This window comes from Somniosus microcephalus, unplaced genomic scaffold (genome assembly GCF_052327205.1).
Source record: "Somniosus microcephalus isolate GS21.2 unplaced genomic scaffold, FLI_Smic_1.0 unresolved_chr3, whole genome shotgun sequence".
Lineage (NCBI taxonomy): Eukaryota > Metazoa > Chordata > Chondrichthyes > Squaliformes > Somniosidae > Somniosus > Somniosus microcephalus.
Genome location: NW_028225181.1, coordinates 68,305,904 through 68,318,355, shown reverse-complemented (window position 1 = coordinate 68,318,355; position 12,452 = coordinate 68,305,904). Strand labels below are relative to the sequence as shown.

The 12,452-nt window shown below is 47.0% G+C and overlaps 1 protein-coding gene across 1 annotated transcript in view; it reads left to right on the top strand.

Moving 5' to 3' along the window:
* The window catches only part of LOC147091872 (uncharacterized), a 36,416-nt gene extending 31,459 nt beyond the window's left edge, over positions 1–4,957 (top strand). Inside the window, exon 5 of the mRNA XM_085976901.1 lies at positions 3,864–4,957. Coding sequence (XP_085833027.1) covers positions 3,864–4,791 — 928 coding nt within the window. The 3' untranslated portion in view covers positions 4,792–4,957. The remainder of the gene's footprint in view (positions 1–3,863) is intronic.
* Positions 4,958–12,452: the final 7,495 nt, after the last annotated feature.

Here is a 12,452-nt window from a genome sequence, read left to right as displayed (position 1 = left end):
GAAGGCCTTGTGTCTTAATGCAAAGAGCATTCGTAATAAGGTGGATGAATTAGTTGCGCAAATAGAGGTAAACGGATATGATATGATTGGGATTCCGGAAACATGGCTCCAGGGTGACCAAGGCTGGGAACTCAACATCCAGGGGTATTCAATATTCAGGAAAGATAGGCAAAAAGGAAAAGGAGGTGGGGTAGCATTGCTTTTTAAAGAGGAGATTAACACAATTGAAAGCAAGGATATTAGCTCTGATGATGTGGAATCTGTATGGGTAGAGCTGAGAAATACCAAGGGGCAGAAAACATTAGTGGGAGTGTTATACAGACCTCCAAACAGTAATGCAGAGGTTGGGTTGGCATTAAATGGGAAATTAGAGACGCGTGCAATAAGGGCACAGCAGTTATCATGGGTGACTTTAATCTACATATAGATTGGGCTAAACAAATTAGTAACCATACTCTGGAGGAGGAATTCCTGGAGTGTTTACGGGATGGTTTCCTGGACCAATATGTCGAGGAACCAACCAGAGATCAGGCCATCTTAGACTGGGTATTATGTAATGAGAAAGAATTAATTAGCAATCTTGTTGTGCGAGGCCCCTTGGGTCAGAGCGATCATAATATGATAGAATTCTTCATTAAGATGGAGAGTGAAGTAGTTGACTCAGAGACTAGGGTCCTGAATTTAAATAAAGGAAACTACGATGGTATGAGGCGCGAGTTGGGTAGGATTGCTTGGGGAATGTTACTCAAAGGCTTGATGGTGGATAGGCAATGGCAAACATTCAAAGATTGCATGGATGAACTACAGAATTTGTTCATCCCTGTTTGGCATAAAAATAAAACAAAAAAGGTGACTCAACCGTGGCTAACAAGGGAAATTAGGGATAGCATAAGATCCAAGGAGAGGACATATAAATTGGCCAGAAAAAGTAGTAAACCTGAGGATTGGGAGCAGTTTAGGATTCAGCAAAGGAGGACAAAGGGATTAAGTAAGAGGGGGAAAATAGAGTATGAGAGTAAGCTTTCAGGGAACATAAAAACTAACTGTTGATATGTGAAGAGAAAAAGATTGGTGAAGTCAAGCATAGGTCCCTTGCAGTCAGAATCAGGGGAATTTATAATGGGGAACAAAGAAATGACAGGCCAATTAAATACATTCTTTGGTTCTGTCTTCACAAAGGAGGACACAAATAACCTTCCAGAGATGTCGGGGAACATAGGGTCTAATGAGAGGGAGGAACTGAAAGAAATCAGTATTTGTAGGGAAATGGTGTTAGGGGAAATTGACGGGATTGAAGGCCGATAAATCCCCAGGGCCTGATAATCGACATCCTAGGGTACTAAAGGAAGTAGCCCTAGAAATAGTAGATGCATTGCTGGTCATCTTCCAAAATTCGATAGACTCTGGAACAGTTCCTATGGGTTGGAGGGTTGCTAATATTACCCCACTATTCAAAAAAGGTGGTAGAGAGAAAACGGGGAATTATATCGGTAGTGGGGAAAATGCTAGAGTCCATTATAAAAGATGTAATAGCAGAGCACTTGGAAAACAGTGACAGGATCGGACAAAGTCAACATGGATTTACAAAAGGTAAATCATGCTTGACTAATCTACTGCAATTTTTTGAGATTGTAACTGGTAGAATAGATAAGGGAGAACCAGTGGATGTGGTGTATTTGGACTTTCAGAAGGCTTTTGATAAGGTACCGTAGAAGAGATTAGCATGTAAAGTTAAGGCACATGGGATTGGGGGCAATGTACTGACTTGGATAGAGAACTGGTTGGCAGACAGGAAGCAAAGAGTTGGAATAAACGGGTCTTTTTCCGAGTGGCAGGCAGTGACTAGTGGGGTAACGCAGGGATCGGTCCTAGGACCCCAGCTATTCACAATATATATACATATAAATAAATGATCTAGACGAGGGAACTAGATGTAACATCTCCAAGTTTGCAGACAACACAAAGCAGGGTGGGCGTGTGTGAGGAGGATGCCGAAAAACTCCAGTATGATTTGGACAGGTTGGGTGATTGGGCAGAAGCATGGCAGATGCAGTATAATGTGGATAAATGCGAGGTTATCCACTTTGGTGGCAAAAACAGGAAGGCAGATTATTATCTGAATGGCAGTAGATTGTGAGAAGGGGAAGTGCAACGAGACCTAGGTGTCCTTTTGCACCAGTCGCTGAAGGTAAGCATGCAGGTGCAGCAGGCGGTTAAGAAGGCAAATGGTATGTTGGCCTTCGTAGCGAGGGGGTTTGAGTACAGGAACAAGGATTTCTTGCTGCAGTTGTACAGAGCCTTGGTGAGACCACATCGTGAGTATTGTGTGCAGTTTTGGTCGCCTTATCTAAGGAAGGATGTTCTTGCCGGGGAGGGAGTTCAACGAAGATTCACCAGACTGATACCTGGGATGGCAGGAATGACGTATGAGGAGAGATTGGGACGATTGGGCTTGTACTCACTGGAGTTTAGAAGAATGAGAGGGGATCTCATTGAAACTTATGAAATTCTGACAGGACTGGACAGACTAGATGCAGGAAGGATGTTCCCGATGGTCGGGGAGTCCAGAACCAGGGGTCACAGTCTAAGGATACGGGGTAAGCCATTTAGGACAGAAATTAGGAGGAATTTCTTCACCCAGAGAGTGGTGAACCTGTGGAATTCTCTACCACAGAAGGCAGTAGAGGCCAATACATTAAATATATTCAAGAAGGAGTTGGATATATTTCTTAAGGCTAAAGAGATCAAGGGGTATGGGGAGAAAACAGGGACCGGGTTCTGAATTTTGATGATCAGCATGATCGCATTGAATGGCGGAGCAGGCTAGAGGGGCCGAATGGCCTACTCCTGCTCCTATCTTCTATGTTTCTATGTTTGTATGTTTGTATGCTTCAGTTTGAGCTGGAGTGGAGATATAGGAGAAGCTGCTGGGTTTAACCCCCAGTACTTCTGAGCCCAGGAGGACCCAACAATTTCCAATGTGAGACTGTCAAGGGAGGTGGATTCTAGGGGAGATTAGGTTGTTAAACAGACACTGTCCGTTCAATGTAAAAGAGTATTGTTTTAGGAACAAGTATTTCTGTACAGGCTTTTAATCCAGTTTACATCTACAGATTTGTTTTAATTCATTCTTGGGATGTGGGTGTAGCTCGCCGGAGCAGCAAATATTGCCAATCCCCAGTTTCCCGTTGAGAAGGGGGTGGTGAGTCGCCTTCTTGAACCGCTGCAGTCCGTGTGGTGAAGGTATTCCCACAATGTTGTTCGGTAAGGAGTTCCAGGATTTTGACCCAGTAACTATGAATATATCTGAGTCAGGATGATGTGTGACTTGGAGGGGAACTTGGATATGATGGTTCTCCCATACAACAGCTGCCCTTGTCCTTCTAGGCGGTGGAGGTTACGGGTTTTGGAGGTTCTATCAAAGTTCTGGTCGAGTTGCAGATGTATCAAGTTCCTTTCCTTCGCCCCCCTCCCCCCTCCCACTCCCACCTCTCTCTCTCTCTCTCCTCCCATAGAGGCCAGAGTCTTGTGTGGGCCCAGACCAGGTGGTGGATTCCCTTCCCTGAAGGACATTAGTGAATCAGTTGGGTTTTTATGACAATCCGGCAGCTTTCATGGTCACTTTTTTCGAGTGCCGGCCCACCAAATGACCAGATTCACTGAGCTCAATTTCACAACCTGCCTTTGTGGGTTGTCTCTCATGCTCCCTGTTTTAAATTAATTTTACAGGGCACTGGAAGGGGAGGACTTACAGATGGTAAGCTCAAACCAAACATCACTTCAAGATCTGACAGAGTCAGTCGACACATCGGATCTGAATATCACCGGCCTCTGAACATGGAAGCAAAAAGCACCGTTCACAGTGGGGAGAAACCGTACACGTGTTCTGTGTGTGGACGAAGCTTCAGCCAACCCTCTGGCCTATCGAGACACAAGCGCATTCACACCGGGGAGAGGCCGTTCACCTGCTCCGAGTGTGGGAAGGGATTCACTAATTCATCCAACCTGCTGATACACCAGCGAGTTCACACTGGGGAGAGGCCGTTCACCTGCTCCGAGTGTGGGAAGGGATTCACTAATTCATCCAACCTGCTGACACACCAGCGTGTTCACACCGGGGAGAGGCCATTCACCTGCTCCGAGTGTGGGAAGGGATTCACTAATTTATCCAACTTGCTGACACACCAGCGTGTTCACACCGGGGAGAGGCCGTTCACCTGCTCCGAGTGTGGGAAGGGATTCACTAATTCATCCAACTTGCTGACACACCAGCGTGTTCACACCGGGGAGAGGCCGTTCACCTGCTCTGAGTGTGGGAAGGGATTCACTAATTCATCCAACTTGCTGACACACCAGCGTGTTCACACCGGGGAGAGGACGTTCACCTGCTCCGAGTGTGGGAAGGGATTCACTGATTCATCCACCCTGCTGAATCACCAGCGAGTTCACACTGAGGAGAGACCTTTTAACTGCTCGGACTGTGGGAAGTGCTATAAAGGTTCCGGGGAACTGATACACCATCAACGTGTTCACACTGGGGAGAGACCGTTCACCTGCTCTCACTGCGGGACTGGGTTCAGGTGGTCATCTGAGCTCATTGTACACCAGCGCACTCACACTGGGGAGATGCCGTTCAGGTGCCATCACTGCGGGACTCGGTTCAGGCAGTCATCTGCGCTCACTGTCCACCAGCGCACTCACACTGGGGAGAGGCCGTTCACCTGCTCCATGTGTGGGAAGGGATTCACTCAGTCATCCAACCTGCTGAGACACCAGCGAGTTCACAAGTGACTGCAGCGGTTGGATTCTGTTGTTGCTGCTGTTAATCACATCCAGGACTGAACCATGTTCATTCTGACAGTTGGGGATTGTTTCTGCTGATGTTAAATTCCAGCCCATTTCCCGGAGTTATTAATATTCTGGATAGATGTCAAATAAATCAACTTTGTTTTAAACACATTGTTGTAGATCTTTGTCTTTCCCACCTGAGTGTTTAGCATCACCTGGCTGGAGCTCAGAAAGGACAATCTGGGGGAGGATCGTACGGCGGGAGCAGAACTCCAGCCTGGACACAGTCCTTCAGGGCCACACTGAGAGGGGCAAACGGCACTTGGTCTTTCTTGTCTCTCTTCACTGACAGCAAAGTTGCCGTGCGGGTTAATCTCGAGGTGTGTGAGAAACGTATCCCAGCCACACTCTGCCATGGTTCAGAGCTCCTAGGCACGGAACAGAAGGCTCCTTTAGGAATGTACCCCAGTGCTTTTTTTATGGCCTTATTAACATGTGTTGCTACTTTTAGTGATTTGTTTATCTGTGTCCCTGGATCCCTCTGCTCCTCCAGCCCATTTAGACTCTTAGGGGGAAATTCGGTGGCGTCCCCTTTGGGTTGCTAACGTTTCCGGGGCTAATTTTAGCCCCCTAAAAAAGTTAGCGCCCCTGCGCATTAAATTCAGTGGTAGCGCCCCAAGCAGGAGGCGGGGTGCTACTGGAAGTGCTCCCCTCTTGAGGCGCTACCAGTGAATTTCATGGTGCTTCGTGTAACAGCGCCACGCCCGTCGGCACATAGCACCGCGTCATAGCAGACCTCCCTCCCTGATTAAAGGGGAGGAGCCTAGCACTGCGCACACCGGGGCCCTGCTGGACCACCGGGGAGCGTGGTGTCGGATCAAGAGGAGCGCCGGGCTGAGCGATCACGGCTGACACCCCGAAGAAGAAAGGAGAAGGGGGCAGGTGCTGGCAGTCGGCCAAAATAAAAATTTGCCGCCCGACACCTGTCCTTTAAGTGGTGTCGCCGCGGCTGCAGGAACGACCCCTGACCCTGTCTGACATATCATAAGAACATAAGAAATAGGAGCAGGAGTAGGCCAATTGGCCCCTCGAGCCTGCTCCGCCATTCAATAAGATCATGGCTGATCTGGTCCTAAACGCCAATCCACTATCACAGAACCATCTCCTGAATCTAACAGAATTAGACACACGAAATAGGAGCAGGATCAGGCTACACGGCCCCTGGGCCCGCTCCGCTACCCTCAGGGCCATGACCGATCCGAACCTAGACTCATGTCCAAATTCCTGCCCGCTCCCCGTAACCCTTAATTCCCTTTACTTCTAGGAAACTGTCTATTTCTCTTTTAAATTTATGTAATGATGTAGCTTCTACAGCTTTTTGGGGCAGCATATTCCATGGACCTACCACCCTCTGAGTGAAGTAGTTCCTCCTCATCTCAGTTTTGAAAGAGCAGCCCCTTATTCTAAGACTATGCCCCCTAGTTCTAGTTTCACCCATCATCGGGAACATCTTCCCCGCATCCACCCGATCCAACACCTTCACAATCTTATATGTTTCAATAAGATCGCCTCTCATTCTTCTGAACTCCAATGAGTAGAGTCCCAATCTACTCAACCTCTCCTCATATGTCCATCCCCTCATCCCCGGGATTAACCAAGTGAACTTTCTTTGTACTGACTCGAGAGCAAGTATGTCCTTTCTTAAGTATGGACACCAAAACTGTACGCAGTATTCCAGGTGCGGTCTCACCAATACCTTGTACAACTGAAGCAATACCTCCCTATTTTTATATTCTATCCCCCTAGCAATGAAAGCCAACATTCCATTGGCCTTCTTAACCACTTGCTGCACCTGCATACTAACCTATTGAGTTTCGTACACCAGGACCCCCAGATCCCTTTGTACTTCAGTACTTTCCAGTTTCTTGCCATTAAGATAATAACTTGCTCTATGATTTTTCCTGCCAAAGTGCATAACCTCCCACTTTCCAGTATTGTATTCCATCTGCCAAATCTCTGCCCACTTACTTAGCCTGTCGATGTCCCCTTGCAGGTTTTTTATGTCCTCCTCACTCACTACTTTCCCTCCCATCTTAGTATCATCTGCAAACTTTGATATGTTACACTCGGTCCCCTCCTCCAAATCGTTAATATAGATTGTAAAGAGTTGGGGACCCAGCACTGACCCCTGCGGAACACCACTAGTTACTGATTGCCAGTCTGAGAATGAACCATTTATCCCAACTCTCTGCCTTCTGTTAGATAGCCAATCCTCTATCCATGCCAGAATATTACCCCCAATCCCGTGATTTTTTATCTTGAGCAATAATCTTTTGTGTGGCACCTTGTCAAATGCCTTTTGGAAGTCTAAATACACTACGTCCACTGGTTCCCCTTTATCCACCTTATACGTTACTTCCTCAAAGAACTCCAGCAAATTTGTCAAACATGACTTCCCCTTCATAAAACCATGCTGACTTTGTCCTATTAAATTATGATTATCCAAATGTCCTGTTACTGTCTCCTTAATAATGGACTCCAAAATTTTACCTACCACAGATGTTAGGCTAACCGGTCTATAGTTTCCAGCCTTCTGTCTACTGCCCTTTTTAAATAAGGGTGTTACATTAGCAGTTTTCCAGTCTGCCGGGACCTTTGCCGAGTCCAGGGAGTTTTGGAAAATTATTACCAATGCATCCACAATCCCTACTGCTACTTCCCTCAAGACCCTAGGATGTAAGCCATCAGGTCCAGGTGGTTTATCCGCCTTGAGTCCCATTATTTTACCGAGTACCACTTCCTTAGTGATTTTGTTAGTGTTTAGCTCCTCCCCCCCCCCCTTTAGCCCCCTGTTTGTCCAGTGTTGGGATACTCTTCGTGTCTTCTACTGTAAAGACTGATGTAAAATATTCATTCAGTGTTTTTGCCATCTCCATATTTCCCACCATTAATTTCCCGGTCGCATCCTCTAAGGGACCAACATTTACTTTAGCCACCCTTTATCTTTTTATATAACTATAAAAACTCTTACAATCTGTTTTTATATTTTTTGCTAATTTACTTTCATAATCTATCTTCCCTTTCTTAATCAATCTTTTTGTTATTTTTTGCTGTCTTTTAAAGTTTTCCCAATCCCCTATCCTCCCACTAGATTTGGCTCCCTTATATGCCCTTGTTTTTAGTCGAATACTATCCTTAATTTCTTAGCCACGGATGGCTGTCTTTTCTTTTACACCCTTTTCTTCTCAGTGGAATATATATTTTTTGGAAGTTGTAAAATAACTCCTTAAATGTACACCACTGATCATGTATCGTCTTACCCTTTAATCTATTTTCCCAATCCACTCTACTCAATTCCGCTCTCATACCTTCATAGTCTCCTTTATTCAAGCTTAGCACGCTTGTTTGAGATCCAACCTTCTCACCCTCTAATTGAATATGGAATTCAACCATGTTATGGTCACTCATTCCAAGGAAATCCTTTACTAGGACATTTTTAATTAATCCCGTCTCGTTACACAGGACCAGATCTAAGGTTGCTTGCCCCCTGGTCGGTTCAGTTACATACTGCTCAAGAAACCCATCCCTAATACACTCAATGAACTCATCCTCAAGGCAGCCCTGCCCAATTTGATTTGTCCAATTAATATGATAGTTAAAATCCCCCATAATTATAGATGTTCCCTTATTACAAGCCTCAACTATTTCCTGATTGATACTCCGTCCAACAGAGTTGCCACTGTTCGGAGGCCTATAGACTACACCCACTAGTGTTTTTTTCCCCTTATTATTCCTTATCTCCACCCAAACTGTTTCATTATCCTGATCTTTTGACCCAATATCATTTCTCTGTATTACAGTGATTCCTTCCTTTATTAAAAAAGCCACCCCACCTCCCCTTCCTTCCTGCCTGTCCTTCCTGATCGTTAAATAACCTGATATGTTTAATTCCCAGGCATTGTCACCCTGCAGCCATGTTTCTGTAATGGCCACAAGATCATACCCATATGTAGTTATTTGAGCCATTAACTCGTCTATTTTGTTACGAATGCTACGTGCATTCAGATAGAGAACTTTCAAATATGTTTTGTGACACTTAGTTCCTGCTTTTGCCCTTTTTATTACTTTACCTTTTACTCCATACCTTCTGCCCCTTCCTGACACACTCTGGTTTTTAATTTCACCACTGCTACCTAAGTCTATGACCTTCTCTGTTGTCATTTTTATTATTTGCTCTCTCGGAACCTCCACCCCCCCCCCCCCCACTAGTTAGTTTAAAGCCCTCTCTACAGCCCTAATTATATGATCCGCCAGGACTCTAGTCCCAGCACTGGCCAAGTGAAGCCCGTCCCAACGGAACAGCTCCCTCCTGCCCCAGTACTGGTGCCAGTGTCCCAGGAAGCAAAACCCATTTCTCCCACACCAGTCTTTGAGCCACGCATTTAACTCTCTAATTTTATTTGCCCTAGCCAAATTCGCTCGTGGCTCAGGTAATAATCCAGAGATTATTACCCTTGTGGTTCTTCTTTTTAATTTGGCCCCTAGCTGCTCAAACTCCCTCAGCAGAACCTCGTTCCTTGTCCTATCTATGTCGTTGGTACCAACATGGACCACGACAACTGGATCCTCCCCCTCCCACTCCAAGTTTCTCTCCAGTCCAGAGGAGATGTCCTTAACCCTGGCACCAGGCAGGCAACACAGCCTTCGGGACTCTCGCTCTCGGCTGCAAAGAACTCTATCTATCCCCCTAACGATACTATCCCCTACCACTACAACATTTCTTTTAACTCCCCCCACTTGAATGGCCCCCTGCTCCACGGTGCTGTGGTCAGGTTGCTCATCCTCCCCGCAGTCCCTGTTCCCATCCTCACAGGGAGTAAGAGCCTTGAACCTGTTGGACAAGTGCAAGGGCTGCAGCTCCTCCAACACTACCTCCTGGATCCCCGTACCTGCCTCACTTCTAGTCACACCATCCTGACCCTGGCCACGGACTACATCTGAATTAATTAATCTAATTGGTGTGACTACCTCGTGATACACAGAGTCCAGGTAACTCTCCCCCTCCCTGATGTGTCTCAGTGTTTGAAGCTCGGACTCCAGCTCTTCAACACGGAGCCGGAATTCCTCGAGCAGCCAACACTTACTGCAAATGTGATCACCGTGAGCATCAATGGTGTTCACCAGCTCCCACATATTGCAGCAGCAACACATCACCTGATCTCCCATTCTATGTAATTAATTAAATATATTAATATTATTCTTAAATATCCTCTGCCCCGATTCTAGATGGTGAATATCACACCTTAGAATCTATAAACCAAAGAGATTTAAGCTTAAAAAGGGAGAAATACTTACCAACCAATCACTTACCCGCTTTCTGGTGACTTCACACTTGGATTACTTTTTACCTCTCTCCTTCCAGACTGGAGACTGGTACACCTTACCTGGTCTCTGGGGACTTTTATACCCCGCTCTGCCGCTCAGGATTCCCACCGACGCTGTGAGGCCTTACCTGGTCTCTGGGACTTTTATAGCCCTGCTCTGCCGCTCAGGATTCCCGCCGACGCACTGAGGCCTTACCTGGTCTCTGGGACTTTTATAGCCCCGCTCTGCCGCTCAGGATTCCCGCCGATGCTGTGAGGCCTTAACTGGTCTCTGGGACTTTTATAGCCCCGCTCTGCCGCTCAGGATTCCCACCAACGCTGTGAGGCCTTACCTGGTCTCTGGGACTTTTATAGCCCCGCTCTGCCGCTCAGGATTCCCGCCAGCGATAGGTCAGGGGTCGCAACCCAAGGTTGCAGCCGAGGTGCTGCGCATGGCGATGATATCATTGCCAGCGGTGCAGTGCCGCGAGGAGCTACCGACTACCTCCGCCACTAACCTCCCGCTGAATATCGCGGGAGGCACAAAGCAACCCAATTTCACCCCCTTGTCCAAGTAGTGTGTGGCCTCCTTATTCTTCCCACCAAAACAAACCACCTCACACTGATCTATAGTGAAATTCATTAACACACCACCTCACACTGATCTATCGTGAAATTCATTAACACACCACCTCTCACTGATTTATAGTGAAATTCATTGACACACCACCTCACACTGATCTATAGTGACATTAACACACCACCTCACACTGATCTATAGTGAAATTCATTAACACACCACCTCACACTGACCTATAGTGAAATTCATTAACACACCACCTCACACTGATCTACAGTGAAATTCATTTGCCAACTACACGCCCATTCTGAAATTTATTAATGTCTTCTTGCATTTTGTCTTCCTCAGTATTAACTCTACCTCCCAATTTGGTGTCATCGACAAATTTTGAAATTGTACCTCTGATTCCCAAGTCCAAATCGTTTATGTAAATGGTGAACAATAGTGATCCCAGCGCCGATCCCTGTGGAACAGCACTTCCCACCTTTTGCCAGTCTGAGTAGCTGCTCCCAACCCCTACTCTCTGTTTTCTGTTTTGTGACCAGCTTGCTATCCATAAACGGTATGTAAGATCGACAAGATGACCAAGGTCAGGCCGTGTGGAGTGAAGAGCCAGGCAGCAGAATGGATGGAAAGCTGGCTACAAAACAGAAATCAAAGGGTTGGAGTTAAGGGAAGTTTGTAGCGATCTTTCCATCCATTCTGTTGCCTGGCCCTTGATTCCACACGGCCTGACCGTGGTCCTCTTGTAGACCGTACATACTGCAGACACAGTGCACCAGTGGTGGAGGGGGTGGATATTGAGTCCTGTGGCAGGGGCACTGATGAAGTGGATTTCTCTGTCCGTGAGTTTTGAGGCATCGCTTGTGGCGTTTTTCACCACTTTCCACCTTTTAAAAAACAACCTTGCTGCCAGTTTATTAAAGCCATTAACAGCCGCTCAGGTGGGACACACCAATAAATGAGGCCTTGTTTCCCTCAGAATGACAGGCCTGAACCCGAGTTAGAAAACATTTAAACCAGACTGGGTGGGGCCTGAGGTGCGAGTTAGTAACGGAAAATTAGTGGCCAGCGTACTTCACACCAGGGCTGAGGACCCGGGGACTCGGGTTTCTGTATAATTTATTGATTAATTTTGTTTATTGCCCAATGTCAATCAGACGGGTGGGTCATCTTGCTGTCTGGCGGCGGCGAGGTTCCCCAGTGGAGGGCTCTCTACGCGGGAGTCCTTCCCAGCACCATTGCAAGTCCAGATGTGTTTTTTGCGGCCTAGAGGAGTCCACGGGTCGTGTATATATTCAGTGTGAGAGGTTACAGCCCCTGTGTAGTTACCTGAAGGGGCTGTTCCTCAACTCTTGGTTACACTTTAGCCCCACGCTCCTAATCTTTGGCCGCCCGGTGCGGAGGTGGGTGGGTAAGTCAGAGGATCTTCTCCTGGACTTGCTCTTGGGCCTGGTGAAAACAGCAATTTGTAGGTCCAGGATGGGTGGGGCCCATGGGGTGGCGTCACTCTGGCTGCCTCCCTCTCTCCCGTGGTCTTGTCCGTGCCTGGGTGGCCCTGGAGAGGGAGCAGGCGGTGTTTTGACCGGTACGCTTGATGCCTTCTGTGACCGGTGGGTGCCTCAGGTTACAGAGGGTATGATTAAGAAGATTGCAGATGATACTAAAATCAGCTGTGTGGTTGATACTGAAGGAGGAAGCTGCAGACTGCAGGAATATCA